The sequence below is a fragment of the Betta splendens genome, chromosome 9 (assembly GCF_900634795.4).
Source record: "Betta splendens chromosome 9, fBetSpl5.4, whole genome shotgun sequence".
NCBI classification, from domain to species: Eukaryota; Metazoa; Chordata; class Actinopteri; order Anabantiformes; family Osphronemidae; genus Betta; species Betta splendens.
The window spans coordinates 10209332-10227176 of NC_040889.2; the positions used below are offsets into that span (position 1 = coordinate 10209332).

At 49.8% G+C, this 17845-nt stretch overlaps 2 protein-coding genes across 2 annotated transcripts; one reads left to right on the top strand and one right to left on the bottom strand.

Annotated features, from left to right (window-relative positions):
• The first annotated feature begins 33 nt into the window (after positions 1-33).
• gnptab (N-acetylglucosamine-1-phosphate transferase subunits alpha and beta) lies at positions 34-12417 on the top strand. The gene is made up of 21 exons (XM_029161248.3): positions 34-195; positions 659-744; positions 828-947; positions 1310-1360; positions 1901-2103; positions 2423-2487; positions 2567-2701; positions 5742-5903; positions 5992-6171; positions 6620-6790; positions 6873-6996; positions 7083-7298; positions 7377-8362; positions 8449-8648; positions 8739-8958; positions 9058-9171; positions 9270-9355; positions 9430-9528; positions 9610-9777; positions 10421-10511; positions 11124-12417. The coding sequence occupies exons 1-21, from the start codon at positions 34-36 to the stop codon at positions 11193-11195; spliced, it is 3711 nt and encodes a 1236-aa protein (XP_029017081.1). The 3' UTR covers positions 11196-12417.
• A 54-nt stretch (positions 12418-12471) lies between these two features.
• Positions 12472-17685, bottom strand: chpt1 (choline phosphotransferase 1). Its single transcript, XM_029161249.3, has 8 exons — positions 17243-17685; positions 15748-15895; positions 15523-15664; positions 15359-15443; positions 14833-14964; positions 14596-14754; positions 14393-14518; positions 12472-13853 (listed from the first exon to the last, which is right to left on the bottom strand). The coding sequence occupies exons 1-8, from the start codon at positions 17480-17482 to the stop codon at positions 13737-13739; spliced, it is 1149 nt and encodes a 382-aa protein (XP_029017082.1). The 5' UTR covers positions 17483-17685; the 3' UTR covers positions 12472-13736.
• Between the last annotated feature and the right edge of the window lie 160 nt (positions 17686-17845).

Here is a 17845-nt window from a genome sequence, read left to right on the forward strand (position 1 = left end):
GTGTGGCGCCTGTAGCTGCGTTTCGCTGAATGAATGCATCGCTATGCTTCGCCGAGACGAACCATGGTAGTCGTCAACTCGCTGCTCAAGCTGGTCCAGAGGCAGACGTACACCTGCCTGTCGCACCGCTACGGGCTCTACCTCTGCTTCGGTGGGATCGTCCTCATGATCGTTTCCGCCTTTCAGTTCGGAGAAGTGAGCAAACCTGTTTCTGTTTTTTACCACGAGTCTGTGTTTGCTAACGAGCCGTTTTAAGCTTAGCCTGTAGCTAATCTTAGCTCGTTGTCACCAGACTTCTTTTAATAATGTGCCCTTTTTAAATTAATCTGCCTTTTAGTCAAATTTACGCAACGTGTTGGCTTTCAGTTGAAACTCTAATGAATATTTGAGGTACTCGTACAATTTCGGCCTCATAGAAAATCACCAGTGGTCCCTCATTTCTGTTATATCCAGTCTTTTAGCTTCTGAAACCCACTTAAAGGAGGTTGACCTTTCACATATGTGCCCTGCTTATTTAGAGACCATCAGTTCTTTGGATTATTCTAAAAGGTTCCCAAAAAATCAGAAAGCAGCAAGGTGTGGTTGTGGATTTTGATGCCTGAGATATTTGTGTTAGGGTTAGGGGGCATACATGTAAAATTGTCTCCTCTTCGTGCAGGTGGTGGTCGAGTGGAGCCGAGACCAGTATCATGTGCTGTTTGACTCCTACAGAGACAACGTGGGTGGAAAGTCCTTCCAAAGCCGGTGAGAGACTTATCGCACCTCAAGAGACACACACGCTCCACGCTTGTGTCAGTATTGCGTGATGCGAGCTCGTCTCTCTGCAGGCTCTGTCTCCCCATGCCCATCGACGTGGTCTATACGTGGGTGAACGGCACAGACACGGCCCTGCTGAAGGAGCTGAAGGCGGTCAAAGAGCAGCTGATCGAAGAGCAAAAGGCTCTGAGGTATTTGTGGCTCTGCTGTCTGTGCTAATGTAGGGGGTCCAGAGAAGTTTAATGGTTGTAGGTTGTCATTAGCTCTGGTTAGAAATAAGCCGTTGCTAAGGGGCGATCCTGAATGGGATGCTTCAGAGTATGAGCTGAATTAGGACAAAGGCTTCAGCTGCAGCTTTATCACTTTCACTCTGATTGACTTGTTTAGACGTAGCCCAGAAAGGGAGAATTTCAAATCAAAGGTCAGAGTGTCTCTGTGTTGTTCTGTCTTCAACAGGAAGCAGGAGAAAACCTATAGAAATGTTGCAGTTATTCTCTTAATGACCTCACCCAACCTGTGTGAGTAAACCCACAATTACTGCTGTCGCACACAGGGAACGGCTGGGAAAGAATGCAAGCGAGACGACCGAGGTGCCAAAAGACAGGTGAGCCCTCGTGAGGAGTCTGTGTCACTGTCACTCATTAAAATGAGCAGAAGGCCGTGTGGTGGTCAGACGTCTGTGCTGGAGAAACAGCAGTTAGTGTCATAACTGACACAGGAAGCTGTGGTGGGAGATACCACAGGAAGATATAAGTCAAGTGTGTGAACTAGTCGGATTCCAGAAGATACAAATCTAGCAGTTCTGATTCTTGAGGCAAAAGAATGACTCAATAATAAATAGTGAGTGACCGCATTGTGGTTTAGTTATATTTGTCATGTTTTATGGAAATGAACATCAATGAAATATGGGGACACACAAAAATGTCGTCCTATTGTAAAAACAAATGACAAAACTCTTTTAGCCTCTTTGAAGGTGTGACTTTAAGGAGGAGGTTTCCTGTGTGTGCACCACCACAACCACTGGGCGACCTGTGAAAGCTAGAACCGCAGACGGAAAGAGGGTCTCGGTGCATCGTTTTCACAAAGGAAGCAGCCTGGTGGCGTTCGAGCGTGTGCAAATGGCCGTTGTTCTGTTTGCTCGCAGCGCCAAGCCCGAGTGCCTGCTGTCCCACTGCATCGTGGCGCCCATGCTGGCCCTGGACCCCGCTCTGCCGGCCAACGTCACGCTCAAGGAGCTGCCGTCGCTCTCGCCCGCCTTCTCCGCTGCCAAAGAGCTGCTGCTCCTGAACAAACCCTTCCACCCGTCCACCACCGTCTCCGTGGTCGTCTTCCACTCGCAGGCCGACGGTAAAAAAAAAGCCCCCAAAGCGATCATTCCCACGAGCACCAGCAGGGAGGGCGGGGGAAAAAAGCAAGCGGTGCGATAACTGGAGCCAGTAGGCAAATTCCCACCGAGATAAAGCTTATTTACCTTGCAAAGAAAGTTTGGTCAATTCATTAATACTTAAGCAAATTTGTGGCCAGCTGACACTTTCTTCCACAATATGAGGCATGGAACATAGGCGGTCCTAAATAGAGTCAGTTTGTGTGGAGCACGGTGCAGATGAGGAAACTGCAAATTTGCTTCTAAATTCTGTCGACTCCTGTTTGTGGCCTCTCTTGACAGCTGTGAAGGCCTTTACTGACGTGGCTAAAGAAGATGTGAAGTTCTCCGTGTCCAGATGTTACCTGGTGAGTTTTTCATGTTTGTTGGCGCATGTGTGGCGTTCCGGTCACGTCCCCTGACGCGTGCGTCTATGCGCTCCATCAGACGACGGATAAGGAGGCTCCCGGTCTGCTCCGGATGCAGACGCTCGCCTACATGAGCGGCTTCCCGGCTTCCTTCAAGGAGACGGAGCAGCTGCGGGTCAAGCTGCCGCCTGCCATCACCAACAGGATCAAACAGGTAAAGCTGCCATTCCTGAAGTATTCTTGAGGGCGGTGTTGATTATTGTCTGTCCGTAGATGCTTCTCTGCCACCAGATGTCGCTGTCAGAGCATCTTTTTAAAGCACTGATGACGTTACTGCATCACTGCTGCAACACGATGCATTTGTGTGCACAGATTAGACTTGGATCTTTTTATACATGCGGCTCCTCTAGCCTCATACGTACTCGTTGTGCAGCTCTGCTGTTTCGTCCCTCTGTGTCCAGTGTGGATGGAGGGCCTCTCTGTAGCCGGGCTGAAGGCTGCTTTGTGTACCTAATAATTTTCTGCTGTATATTTTGAGAGGGAGGAATGCCACTAACGAGCACGGATTACTAAATAATCAGAGAAAACAAAAGGGCGCCGCCATAGAGCTGGTCGACCCTGTGGCCCCAGCAGACGCGTGGGATGAGCATTAGTCGCCGTTTGTCCCGTCTGATGATCCGCTCACGTGGCCGAGACAATTAGATGACATCTTTTGTAACTACCCTTGTTAGACAGTATTTAAGAGCCTAAAAAATCACCATCACTACGCCTTCAAAAATGCACCTTGGTTGAACTTTGTGTTGACAGAAATGCAGGTGAGATTTCTCATGTTTTACAAGTTGCTATGACAGATAAAAGTTACAGAAGCAATATTCAGTCGATGAATTAATAAAGCCAAGATAAGAGGAAATGTAAACAGGTAAATATATGCAAAATGCGTCAATCATTGCTGTTGCTAGTTGTGTTCCAGCTCACTGGGGGTTGGGAGCCAGTCGGAGCTGTCTGAAAATAAAAAGGTCAAAATCAGTAAATGTACAAGCGTGTCCAGCAGCTCGGTTCCTCTTCAGCTCTGTGATTAAGTGGCGCATTATGTGAGGACACGTTGGTGCAGAACGCCTGTGACTTCATCTGATATTAAATGTAGGTTAACAGCGTTTCACCCACGTATCCTCCTGGAAACCAGTTGTCCCGTCGTTCCCTGCATTCGCGCCCCGGTCCTCGGCGTCGGGCACAGCGGGTCACGTGATAATAACCGGGGGGGATTCATGCTGTAACTCTAGCGGGCTGCGTGGGGGGTTAACATTAGAACAACTGTCAGGAGTGGCCCCGTGCCAGGCAGCGCAAGGAGGTCACCCAGGCTCTTACATGTACTTCCTCTTCTTCACTGCTCGCCTGCATCACGCCAAGCTGGAGGGGAAACTATGATGTGATGGACAGGGTCCAGGAAGGAAGGTGTTGAATAAGTGTGTGTGTGTGTGTGTGTGTGTGTGTGTGTGTGTGTGTGTGTGTGTGTGTGTGTGTGTGTGTGTGTGTGTGTGTGTGTGTGTGTGTGTGTGTGTGTGTGGGGGGGGGGCGTTTAAGACTGCAGGAATCCTGCCACACTTGCCACCCACACACTGCACAGTGTGGAGTTCAAGGTGTTTCCTGGTGCCGCGGGGCAGTTTCTGTGAAACAGGGATGATGTGCATAGTGTCGCAGCGAACGCCGGGCGCTGAGAGACGCTCGTTATTAATAGCTGTCGTTCGACTGAGCGCCCGGTGCTGAAAGCCGCCCCGCCGCCCCTCGTCATCTGCTCGTGCCGTCGCCTGTCAAGCTGCGGCCGTGCTGTTGTGTACAAGCCCGCTGATGTGTTTGTATTAACGTGTATTTTTATTCGCCCGCGCATCTTGCACGGTGTCTTATCTCCGCCGTGTAGCCAGATTAAAGGTTAATTCATCACATGCAGAGGCTGACGGGCTGTAGCAGAGCCTCGAAACCCAAGAAGGGAGAGTTTGTGCCGAGGGCTGGATGTGGGGGAAGTGTTGCTTTTCTCTCTAAGGTCGCTAGAGAATTAATTTGTGATGTGGTGCTTTATAAATAACAGGAGGTTATGTTGTTAAATGTTAGAATGAATAGGAAGGAAGCAACAATGTGTGAATTGTGTGAGTATTGGATATTTCCGTTAGCATGCATCACATCCCATATGAAAAGGGTAAACGGAAGCAGCCTTGCTCTTCATCCCACTAAAGCGTGGGCCCCGGCGACGTCTCGGCTCAGCTGTCTCACAGAGCTCACTCACCACCAGGTTAATTAGTTTAGACAGAGAGCGGAGTTCGATTTATAGACCAATTACTTATTCTGACAAATGGGCCAGAGCTGTCACAGTTTATACTGCGCTGAGTCTTCTATTCACCTGGGGCATATTAATAACAGTAGCTGCTGCATGAAGGGCGTGGCAGTTAACTGATGAACCCTCCAGTGTGTAAACAGAACCTGAGCGACATGTCCTCCGCTCACGCACGCACGCACGCACGCACGCACGCACGCACGCACGCACGCACGCACGCACGCACGCACACACACACACACAAGCAAAACGCTAGAACTATCGCATTTGTCCTTTTTAATGTAACGGTTTTGTTCTCAGACTGTGCAGCTGTGATACATTACTATGTGAGTGAGAAGTTGGCAAATGTTTGTGACCTTTATTTTTAAGACCTGTGTGCACTAGCGCGTCTTGTCTGTGGCTGTGTAGGCTTACAGTAGCTCGTTAGCAGGTGTGTGCGTGCTAAGGCATAATCAGCGCTGTAAAGAGAGCCATATCAAAGTCGGTTCAGAACGGACGAGCAGAACACGAGCCCGTGTGAGATGTTTGTGCTCGGTGCCAGACGATGGAGCGGAAACTGGCGAGCTCTGCGTTTGAGAGATGAGAGGCGGGACACGTGGTCTGACCGGGCCACACACAAACAGACAGAGTCCTCCGATGCCTCACATAGCAAAGCGAGCCCCATGTGACCGCCCGCGGAGAGGATGACCTCAGAATTTTCCAGACTCTCACCTCGATAACGCCCGGAGGATACCTTCACGCAAGCACCATAGCTGCTTTCACCGGGCATTTATAGCTGGAAGGTCAGGGGTCACCCTTGATGTGTTTTTTCTCATGCCTGTATCGCCATCTTAGAGAAACGTGATGGACGTGAGGCCTGCTCACGCTGAGAGCTGCACGGTTTTAAGGACATTCAAAACGCTTTACTGCTCCTGTCTCCGTTTCTCAGTTCGAGTTGTACTCGGAGGCCAGCATCTCGCTGCTCCAGCTGAAAACCCAGCAGGACTTCGCTGATCTGACGCAGCAGGCCAAAAAGAACCTGACGCTGGATGGGAAGGAGCTCACCATCAGTCCCGCGTACATGTTCTGGGATCTCAGTGCCATATCACAGGTTGGAGCAGTCAACACGCATGTTAGGGCCACACGCAGCTGATCTGATCATCAGCACCAACCGTGTCTCTTCTGTTGCTGCTTTTCAGTCCAAGCGGGATGAAGACGTGTCAGCCAGCAGGTTCGAGGACAACGAGGAGCTCCGCTACTCGCTGCGCTCAGTGGAGAAGCACGCTCCCTGGGTGCGGCACATCTTCGTGGTCACCAACGGGCAGATTCCCTCTTGGCTCAACCTGGACAATCCCAGGGTGACCGTAATCACACATCAGGTGAGGCCTGAAAAGCTTGAATGAGACTGCGCAGGTGTTCCTAATAAAGTGGCCCATGGGTTAATAATAGGTTGATGAAGCCAGCGTTGTCTGCTGACCAGTGTCCTTGCAGCTGCTACAGTGACAGATCCCCTTCTCTTGTAAAAGCAGGATGATGGATGAGGCGGCTAGGCACCACTGTCCCGCTTATTTTTGAAATCCTGCTCATTCTGTGGCCAGACATTGTGCAGATGCTCAGCCAGGCAGCGACTCCACTCTGAGAGCCCAAGGCCCACACGGGCCTCAGGTCGGTCATCAGAGGTGGCGACGGAGAGAAATGCCTTAAGCATTAACGACCTCAAAGTCACCCAGGTCCACACAAAGGCCTTCTCCTGTTTCCTCCTGTCAGGGCTGCTGTGAAAAACAGATTCACTTCCCTGTGTATTAAGGTGTTTTCCTCGACTTGCAGAACATCTTCCTCAACGGCAGCCACCTCCCGACCTTCAGCTCGCCCGCTATAGAGACCCACATCCACCGCATCCCCGGCCTGTCGCAGAAGTTCATCTACCTCAACGATGACGTGATGTTCGGCAAAGACGTCTGGCCGGACGACTTCTACAGCCACTCCAAAGGGCAGAAGGTGGGGCTGCTTCAGTGTGAGCAGGTCGACTGGGCTTCGGGCTGCACAGCGTTAAACCGCGCCTTCCCTCGCTTCCCTGCAGGTGTATCTCACCTGGCCCGTGCCCAACTGTGCAGAGGGCTGCCCCGGGTCCTGGATCAAAGACGGCTACTGCGACAAAGCGTGCAACAACTCTGCGTGTGACTGGGACGGAGGAGACTGTCTGGGTAACGGCAGCTCTGTTCCTCTCCGTACTGTAAGTTGTTCGCCTCAGTCTTCTCAAATAACGTGTCTGTGACCTTCTCTCCAACAGGTGCCGCGGGGAACAGTCGCTTCGGCCTGGGGGGCGGCGGCGGCGGCCAGGGTGGGGCTGGGGGGCAGATGTGGCAGTTCGCGGGCGGCGTCGGAGGCCTCGGTGGGACGTCGTACTGCAACCAAGGCTGTGCCAACTCCTGGCTGGCAGACAAGTTCTGCGACCAGGCCTGCAACGTGGCGTCGTGCGGCTTCGACGTGGGCGACTGTGGCCAAGGTGAGTTAATGCCACGTGGCGGCGTCTTCGCAGGACTCTGTCTCCATCCTCATCCTCGTGTCATATTCATTCTGACAGAGCATTTCGGCGAGCTGCACCGCGTGACCCTGCTGAGGAACCAGAGCCTGTACGTCCTCCCGCTGGGGGAGGTCCGGCCTTATTTCTCCTTCCACCGGCTGGCTCACAGAGCCACGGAGGCCCACGTCAGCGACAACCAGGTGGTCCGTCACACCTCGGTCGCCAACAAGTGGAAAACCATACACCTGCTCCTTTATCCCGGCCACAACGCCACCCAGGTCCAGTACAACGTCACCTTCCAGGGGGCCGACGGCACAAAGTTCGCACTGACCTTCAACGTGGCCGTGGACACCAGAGAGGTTCCCCGCTCCAACGCATCCCAGCCCGCAGGCAAGGACGCTGCCGAGGAGCCGAAGCCCAGCCCGACTCCCGAGGAGGTTTTCCTTTTTTCAGACATTCCCGAAGACAAGCGCAGCCCTAAGATCCGGAAAAGGCAGGACGGGGACCCTCAAGCCGTTGTGGAGGTTCCATCCCTAAATGTGTCCCTTCTACCGGCCGCTGTGCGTAACGAGCTTCGGAAGCTGGAGGAGAAGCTGCTGATCGGTGACATTACGATGAAGGGCTACAACCTCACTAAAGCGGAGCTTCTAAGACCTTACAAGATGCTGGGTGAAAAGCAGCAGCAGCAGCTGGCGGTGGCAGCGCAGCCAGGCAGCGAGGACGTGGCCAAGGAGCGGAGGAAACCATATAAAGACCTGGATGGAGACCAGCCCCAGGCTGAAGAGGTCAGAGGTCAGGGCTCGAAGGGAATATCCAGCAGAGGGGAGCGGCACCAGGAAAAAGCTGCCACCGCTCGTATCCCAGTCCGTATCAGCGATGAGCTTAAAGCCGAGGATGAAGCTGCTCCTCTGAACGCTGCCATCGAGAGGCCCAGAACTGGCAACCTGCAACCAGCTCCCGTGGGGAGGAGGCTGCAGCACTTCGTCTCCTCCGACAGAGGCTTCCTACCGTGGGAGAGGAGGAAGTATTTTCAGGACGTCCTCGAGGTAAGAGGCTGCAACGCCAACGCTAAACGTCTGCTTGTGCATTTTCCTCTCTTCAAGTCTCAACCCGGTTTGCGTTGATGCCACAGGAGGAGGAGCGTCTGCAGAAGGAGCTAACGTACCGGAGCGACGGCGCCGCCACTGGGCGGAGGCTGCACGACACCTTTGCCAACTCCCTGCGCTACGTCAACAAGCTGCTCAACAGCCAGTTCGGCTTCACGTCCCGCAAAGTGCCGGCGCACATGCCGCACATGATCGACCGGCTCATCATGCAGGAGCTGCAGGACACGTAAGCAGCGCACTCACGGATTTCGGATGGATTGGTAGATAGAGTGTAGATGTAAAACGGCCCCGTGCTGTGGGTTTTTTTATTTTTCAGATTTCCTGAGGAGTTTGACAAAACATCGGGCCACCGCGTGCGTCACTCGGAGGACATGCAGTTCGCCTTCTCCTACTTCTACTTCCTGATGAGCGCTCAGCAGCAGCTCAACGTCTCGGAGGTGTTCGACGAGATCGACACAGACCATTCGGGCGTCTTGTCCGACCGCGAGATCCGAACTCTGGCCACGAGGATCCACGACCTGCCTCTCAGCCTCCAGGTGCTTCAAGCCTTGATGTTTGAGCGACATTTGATCGTTGTGTTAATTGTGTGGTTTGCTTTAAGTGTGTGTGTATTTCTTTCTGTTTGGCATCTGCAGGACCTCACAGGCCTAGAGCAGATGCTGATAAACTGTTCCAAGACTCTCCCATCAAACCTGACACAGCTTCACCTGGCGAATCCCACTCAGGAGGCCTACTATGACCCCAGCATGGTGTGGGATCTGGACCGCCAGCTGTATTTTAGTTGTTAGGCTCGTACAGAGCAGAGTGATTTGACTTACGTTCCTATTGTTTCTTTCTAAATCCACAGCCTCCTGTCACAAAAGGCCTCATCCTCCACTGCAAGCCCATCACAGAACGTATTCACAAAGCCTTCAAGGATCAAAACAAGTACAAGTGAGTCCCCCCCCCGCTGGATCCTCCCCTGGGTCCGCTGTTCGGCTGCTAACGCTGCTTCTTTGTTGGGACAGGTTCGAGATCATGGGAGAAGAAGAGATAGCCTTCAAGATGGTGCGAACGAACGTGTCCCACGTGGTCGGCCAGTTAGACGACATCAGGAAGAACCCAAGGTGAGGACCGTCTTCCGTCTCCCTCAGCGACTCTCCTTGGCTGGTGAACCACGCTCACGTCTCGCTTTTTCCACCAAACAGGAAGTTCATCTGTCTGAACGACAACATTGACCACAGCCATAAGGACGCCGCCACAGTGAAGGCCGTGCTCAGAGACTTCTATGAGTCCATGTTCCCGCTGCCGTCGCAGTTCGAGCTGCCTAGAGAGTATCGCAACAGGTTCCTGCACATGGAGGAGCTCCAGGAGTGGTAGGTCAAACCCATCCAGCATCAATACACTCTCCGTGGACGGCACACGAAGCAGCTGTGTGTGTGCGCGTTTGAGCCTTTGTTGCACACGTGCCTTTTTCCCCCTCCAGCTGGACTAAGTTAAGAATCTGTGGCGCTCACCACTCGGGACCAAGTGTTGCCAGTTTGGAAGTGGGAATCCTCTGGAGGCTTCAGAGGGTTTTTGTCCGGGCTCTTACTGCTGTATCCAGCGGGGCTTCCGCTGGAGAATGCCAGGCTTGCGTAGGGGCTGTAAAATTAGCCCGAGCTGCTCCAGATCAGTTGCTGGCTGTAAGATGCTTGAAAGAACATCCTGCGGCTGGAGCTCTTGTCCCGCCCGCTGCCTCTGTGCCGCCTTCATCTTGCGTCTAGGTTAGCGAGGTGACAGGCAGCTGGCGCTGGGGATCTCACCTTGTCACCCTGTTGCCCCGCTGCCCTCTGCATAGCGCATGCTTCCGTCTCGTTACATCAGAAACCTTGCCTTTCCTCCGAGCGAGACGTGCCGCCTCAGGCATCTGCCGCCTACTTTCACAACGCACTCTTTGCTTCCGCTCGTGTGTCCGTTTGTGTTACGTCGTGTGATAAAGTTGTAGTTTCATTTGAGATGAAATATTTTGTTTTCCAGGCGAGTGTATCGGGATAAGCTGAAGTTCTGGACTCACTGCGTCCTGGTGACGCTGGTCGTCTTCACCGTCATGTCCTTCTTTGCCGAACAGGTCAGTGAGTCCGTCTCAGATCACACCAACATTTTATTTACAGTTAAAGACACAGGATATTCACTTAGACAACCCTTGATTAACCCTTGAGCTATGGTTCATTTCTTCACCACTGAAATTCCACTCGGAGGTGCTTCCATCTTATGTGTCCATCCAGTGAGACCAGCTGAGCCTTTACAGAAATAAAAGACCTTATGCACTCCTGTGAAATCAGAAACCTGTCTGTCTTTGTTCAGTCGGATCAGACGCGTCTTGTATCTACTTGAACCTTCTCTGCTGCCAGAAAAGAGGGATTTCAATATCAAACACCAGGAGTAGTTTACTAAACGCTGCTTGTCCCAGGTTTGACATTGAGCTCTTGTGAGGCGTGCCAAAGGTTTCTAGTTTCTCCTCAGCAAACATAAAGAAAGGTCAAATGTTGACATGACCCTAGAAGTATTTCCCCCTGCAGCTGCCCATGGGACCAATGCTACCAGTAAGGAATGTGTCGGACTAGTCCAGTCTCTCTGTCACCATACACAAATGCACTTTGGTGTCACAATAACGTTCCCTGTTAAGTCGTATAAAGGTTTAAATTCTCTTTGCTAATTCCATGTTGCCTTTTTCTCCCAGCTGATTCTGCTCAAGCGAAAGCTGTTCCCCAGACGTAGAGTGAATAGGGACAGCAACCCTGAGCGAGTGTGACAGAGGATGATGATCCCTCCACAGCCCCCGGCCCTTCTGTCTTCCGCCGCGTAAAGGGAACGAAGGGGACTGGGTGGAAACGGGAATCTGAAGGCCCGCGATGCTTGTGTTGCGTCAGAGACTCACCAGACAATGATGAGACAGTTTTGGGGAGACGATGGTCTGGCCTGGCCAGAGAAAGGGAATAACGCCCAGACAGAAGAGGCCTGTAATGCCTCTCTTCCTCCACTGGGGACATCCGAAACCCTTCACACACAGAACACTCCCTTCGCCCTGCACCTCCCTCCCAGGTCCCGTCTTCTCCGCATCGCTGATTAACGGGCTGCTTCACAGCGTTGTGTACACAGGAAGAAGGTTTTGCCATAAAATCTGTTGTTGCTTGAAGTTCGGACGACCAATCGCCTCACTAACAAAGTAATCTGTAACTATACTTATAGCTGATTCATTGTTTGATTGTGTCTGCACGCAAAAATGCCAAATGTTTACTGGTACTGGCTGCTCAGAGGATTTCTACGTTTCTCTGTTTTGGTAAACTGATGGACACAGAATGATCTAGACCTTAATTGATTAATTAAGAAATGCTCAGCAGGTTAATTGATATCTTTTTATAGTTATGCTTGTGTTTTTTTTTTATTTTAAAGAACCCGAGGGGAAAGGTTAGCGTATCTTCATGAGGGGTGATAAATGTAAGCCATCGCTCTTGTGTTGTTTGTAAAAAGAAAAACTTGAAGTGCCTTCTTTCATTCCTGCTTGTTTAAACCTTTCTCTATGTGTGTATATGTGTTCCTGTATTGTATTGGTCATACACACCGTGTCCTGATCATCATGCTTGATGTGGTACAGATGTTCTCATCAGAGCGATACTACAGCTGTATGTGCGTCCCCGTGGGACACGATGGGCTCGCTGCTGTCTGAAATTCAGACCCCCTCAGCATGTGTTCTCTAACTTATTTTCAGTGTGTTCTTGTGACAGTGAGCCAAGTGTTCAATGCTAACTGTAAGCGTTGTGCCACAAAATGCTTCAGATACTGCTCAAACGGGTCATATGTGAGGTCAGAGGGCGACTTTCAAATCACATCGTTTCATTGGGCTGAAGAATAAAAAGTCCTTTGGGTTGTTTTTTTGGTACATCTAGTCAGGTGGTTTAATGAGGAAACATTCACCCTCAATTGAAAAATATAAAGGAGGAGTTCAATAAAGACATGTTTGCTGCCAACTGGGATCTGCAAGTCTGGGTTTTCACTCTGTTGGAACACATACAAACCACAGACTGAAAGACATGAAAAATATTTTCTTTATTACAATATTCTCCACATGTACCTGTTAGTAAAAAGGTGCATTGCTGCGTTAGTGAACTGTGCAACGTAGTGTTGTAATCAATATAAAAAACACTTTAAATTAAGCCAAGTCATAGTTTTGGACATGCTCATTCTTCCGTGTCCATAATCCTGAAGAAGCTGAAAATTAGAAGATGTTTATTTTTATTTTTTAAAACTCCACATCACTACAAACACGTCCCTTTTTGATCCTAGTGAACATGAACTATTCAGTCATAACAACAATCACAATTCCACAAATCATCAAGGACCATATGAATGACTCACCGCTACATAATATGCGTTTGTATGAATGAAGTCAATGTCATGAGTGAAGGATGAACAGTTAAAAAAAAAACTTCCAGTAGCTGTACTCGGTGCAATGCACGAGTGGAAAAACAAATGTACAAAGTCCTTTTAAATATTCACAAGTTAAACTAATTACAACCAAAAATATTTAAGGCGTCTTCAGTTGAAATCTGTACAATCACATATAATTAACGATTAGCCCTTTAGGGAGAAGAACAGAAAGCAGAACAAGTTGGGTGTTAATGCTTCATTAGTCGACGGCGCTAAAGGCTGCAGCTGAGGGACACGGTGGTTTAATGTTGATGTGGGATGAGATGAACATCAAAAAAAAGACAGAACGCTTGACTGGAGTGGTGTTCGTGAGAGAAGCCTTTTACAAAGCCAGTCGCAGTTTTCAGCATTAACACGTCGTTACCCCGTCGCCGAGCTCTCTGACAGCCTGTAAACGTCATTGCACTTATTTTGAGGTTTTCAAGGTTTTGTTCTTAAAAGAAATTTGTATTAATTAATTTTGCATTTTCAAACCCAGATGCACAACCAATTAGATCTCATTAATTTAATAAATACAAAAAAAGAGTAAAAAATTTGAGCGGGCGCTCTGTTCAGCCTGGCCAAGTATTGAAGGTTTGTCATATCTTTCTGAATTTAGTAAACTGGAGACAATCATAATTAATGACTATTAAAGCAGATATAATTTGGTATTTGGCCAAGCTCAACGTACCCATTTTGGTATTTCAGTTAAATTTCGTCTTCTTGAACTGTTTTTGATTTTAGTTTTGGTGTTGTTTTAGTGCGAGGCAATCACTTTGTCAAGGCTGCAGTGGCTCTGGGACGAAGGTCTGACCTCGTCGTTGTCTGCTTCCAGGAGCGGGGAGAGGTCTGTGTCTCCCCCCGCCTCCTCCCGCCGGGCAAGCCGTCAGTCGCGGTGGCTGTCGCCCGGGGGCGTGATGCTGAAGACGCGAATGCGCAGGTGGGAGGCGATCTGGAGGCACACGCCTGTACAGTACCGCGTCAGATCCAGGAGAGAGAGAACCTGTGGAAAAGTCATCACATGCTTCTTTAGTGGCCGTGAACCAGTCCTTTGTGGGTTGGCATGTCATTTGACACTATTTCCTCTAAATGGTCTCAGTATGTGCACATTCCATCAGCCGCCCACACAGGTGCAGCTTCCTGATTAGATCAGTCCAGTGCAGCACGAACCAGGCCTGAAATGACAACTGTGTCAACTGTTCCTGGTGAATTCAGTAGGTTCAGTAACACAGACCCACCCAACCTGAGCCAACGTTTAAGCAGAGTAACTCTAAACACCTGTGAGAGCGTGCATGGACTCCAGAGGTTACAGCACTTACAGATATAGAGAAAAAGAAGTAAGATGCAAATCTGTGTCACAAAGAAAAAAAACTGTGATGAATAAAATTAATTATGTTATGTAACTGTATTAGATTAAGGGTTTTGTTCCTAATCAGCAGGACAGAGCTACTATGAAGAAGGAAACCGTCTACTTTGAAGGTATGTATGTCTGTATTAATTAACTTTAATTTGTAATAACACGTGTCTCGGTCTCGTACTGACCATGGCGATCCAGAGAACTATGTGCTCGTCGATGAAGCTGTTGAAGTACTGGTTGAGGAAGAGGAGGCTGGGGCCTATAAAGGCTGTGTCTGGCAGGTGCAGCTCACTCTTCGTCATGTGCGCTATCTACACAGGAGACAGTGAGAGCATTAACCACGGTTTGCACCGAGTCACGGGATCAGTCGCAGGGTGCGTAGACGTACCACCAGCTTGTTGGAGATCTTGGCGATCACCATGCCGAAGGCGAGCAGGTACAGGCAGGGGTGATGCTCGAACAAGTGGCTTGACGACTTCTTGAAAATGATGAAGGCCAGTGTGAGAACGAGGCCGATGTGCAAACCGGGAGTCAGCACACTGGTGTCCTGAACAGAGGGCACGTCATTAAGGATGCATCATAGTCCATCAACCATACAGGTGTTTAACTGTGCGTGTGGACTTACAGCTACGGTGGAGCCGTTTTTGCCCACACCTCCATTTAAAATGACATAGAAGTAGTTGTAGCAGGAGTAGAGAGCTCCTCCAATGATGCCCAGGATGGGGAAGATGTACATCTTGAGGCCAATGACGGGCAACTGTGGAAACACACCGTAGTCATTTGGTCTGAGGACACGAAGGCCTCGTCCTCGAAGGAAGAAGAAAGGTGCTCGTATGGAAGCTGCAGTCATGCCGAGCGTGATGGGAGGGCGAAGCGGGTGACATTATCAGCTATTGGAGCCAGACCATGTCCGACGGATGACCTGCTGCCATGGCATTAGCTACCCATATTTACCTTCTCACTTCCCTCATGTGTTGTTAAGTGAAGCCTCCAAAGGCAGCACAGAGTAAAAGTAAAGCACATTCTATTTAAAAAAACACTAGTACTAAAAACTAGAGACTGATCAATATAGTGTAAAAACTACACTCAAGGAGAAACCCCACTGTTCCTGTGTGTGTACAGCGTGTGAGAAAGGGATTATTGTCACATACCGTAGCTTGCCAGAGGCTCACGCCGCCAAAAGCCGACATCAGATACATGATCATGATGGCAAACTGCACCTCTGTGACGTCAACCCTGTGAGGAAGGCGACAGGGAGCCGCGTCGTCAGAGAAGAGCAGCGCTGAGGAATAACGCGAGTGTGTGCGTGACTTACAGGCCGAAGCGCAGCGTTCCAGACACGTAGGTCTGCCAGTGGGCACAGAAGAACATGAACATCCCGATGAAGCCGCAGAAGAAGATCCAGTTCGGTAAAGCGCCGATGCCACAGGAAATGCATGTCCCCACAGCAACAAAGACTGAAGGGCAACAAAAACAATGTGACCCTGACATTCTGGTGCTGGGATTTTGTTCCATTTAGACTTGATGTTTGTGTAAGCACCTGTGGAGACGGCGTCACAGCCATGGTCAAAGAGCTCTCCGAGGGGCGAGCTGCTGTTGGTCCTCCGCGCTTGTTTCCCATCAATAGCATCCAGAGACTGATAGATAAAGAGGCCCAGCGCACTCAGGATGAAGGCCCATGCTGGCGCCTTGAGAGAGGAGGAGGAGGACAAAAAGACTATTTATTGCTTCGGTTCTGTTTGTGTGAAAGGCATAAACCTGAAATAAACTGTTTGTTTATCAGTTATTACATCAAATAAAAAGATCCTTCACCCCAACAATTACAGTATCCTTCTTTACTTTTTGGTAGGTTTAGACTGACTGCACAGGACGGCTGACACCAGAGTTGGTTCCTCCAACTAGGATGAAGGTTATGGACCATCTGGACACTTGAGCGAGCCAACGGTGTGTTTACCAATGCAATGTGTGTGTGCTTGTGAGAGAGATAGATTTCCCAGAGAGTTCAAGAATCCCACGCTGTCTACAGTAAATATTCAGAGACCCTGCTGCTTTCCTCTAGAGCAGGGGTCTGCACCCCTGGTCCTCGAGAGCCAGTGTCCTGGTGGTTTTCCAATTCTCCCCGCTGATTACCTTGTTCAGGTGTGTCAGTTAGCTGCTGATTGGATAAACACACCGGGTCAAGGTCAAGATACTGTCTGTCAAAGACCAGGGTTGCAGACTCCTCCTCTAGAGGCCACAGTCAAAGGGTCTGTGCTCTGAGAGTGGATGTTTGCTTTCCTCACTGACTGACTGTAACAGCAGAGGAAAGTGACAGTGACAGCACATTGCACGGACTGTGGACCTGGTTGCAAGGTGTAACGCTGATAAACACACACACACACACACACACACACACACACACACACACTCCTATGGAGGAGATAAGTGGACCATAGGTCGCCTGCCAGCTCAGAGAGATGTTCCAAGGATCAGCCTTGTATTTTAAGCAAAACAGTAGTTGTGTGTCTAGGGCAATTTCACAAAACAACTAGTTCCTTGTTGATTTACTGACTAGTCCGTGTTCATGGTAACTGAGCAAAAGAAGCTGGCTTCTGCGTTGTGTCACCAACCGCGTCCGGGTAAACACGACGTCAAAGCTGACAAGTTTCCAAGTACGCAAAAAGACCACGTGACCCGTCTAGTCCCAGTATAGTCCTCCCATTGAGGGGCGCGATTAAAACTGTCTACTGAAAACACGTTCTGATTAAGGTTCTGCCCTGAATTATCAAGCTTAAAACTGTAATCGGCGTCAGGAGCAACACGCATTAAGGAAGCAGAAATGTGAAAAACACTATTATTGACCTGGGGGCTGGAATGTAAAACGGATTAAAAACGTAGCCTCCAGGGATTAAAATTGTAACTGAATTTGTGGGCTTGCATTGATATGGACTGAGCAGATGTCCTCGTTAATGTAATTAAGCCAACATCTGAATTGAGGATTGGTGCCCGGGGACACGTCATTAGGGTTTGTTCTGTCAACTTCAGCGCTTACTCACCTCCTCTTTGGCCGTGGGACAATAATACACAAGAATCACCGTGGACACTATGTTGACCAGCAGTCCCACTATAGTCAGCGTGTTGGGTGCGACCCATGTCGGGATCTGCTGGACCAGCCAGTTCCAGTAGATCTGGCACGGCGGCTCGAACAGGGACCGACCAGACGCGCTGTACTTGTGCTCCTCCAAGCGCTTGAGTTGTGCGGGTGACAGCGGCTCCGGCCACAGGAAATGTGGCATCGTTCAAACGCCTCCTCACGCGTCGAATTACCGTCAGAAAACGTCCAAATCGCCTCGACTGGTGCCCCGGACAGGCCTAGTTTCTCTCTGTTGACTCCAAGAATTAAGGGCTCATTTGGCATTTATAGCTGACTCGAGGAGGCCATTTCCACAGCGGAACCAAAGAATGTCGATAGCACGTACGTTTCCGATCGAGCCGACAGGAAGTGAGGTACCGGAAGCTAATAATATAACTGTGCACTACGATCCTTACATATTGTATGTAAAATGTAATTACAAAAAACAAATGCCATAGTAAGTGTTTGCCCATTTAAAAAAAATCTAAAAAAAACTCATTTTTTCCTATTTCCTGTTCTAAAAATA

What these genes read in the sequence shown, in the direction of transcription:
- gnptab (XM_029161248.3), top strand. Translation starts at nt 34, where the DNA reads ATGCATCGCTATGCTTCGCCGAGACGAACCATGGTAGTCGTCAACTCG. An exon ending in TGACCGTAATCACACATCAG is followed by an intron (nt 6,172 to 6,619) that starts GTGAGGCCTGAA and finishes CTCGACTTGCAG; the next exon opens with AACATCTTCCTCAACGGCAG. An exon ending in ATTTTCAGGACGTCCTCGAG is followed by an intron (nt 8,363 to 8,448) that starts GTAAGAGGCTGC and finishes TTGATGCCACAG; the next exon opens with GAGGAGGAGCGTCTGCAGAA.
- chpt1 (XM_029161249.3), bottom strand. Translation starts at nt 17,482, where the DNA reads ATGCCACATTTCCTGTGGCCGGAGCCGCTGTCACCCGCACAACTCAAG. An exon ending in CTGTGACGCCGTCTCCACAG is followed by an intron (nt 15,665 to 15,747) that starts GTGCTTACACAA and finishes GTTGCCCTTCAG; the next exon opens with TCTTTGTTGCTGTGGGGACA. An exon ending in AGATCTCCAACAAGCTGGTG is followed by an intron (nt 14,519 to 14,595) that starts GTACGTCTACGC and finishes TCTCCTGTGTAG; the next exon opens with ATAGCGCACATGACGAAGAG.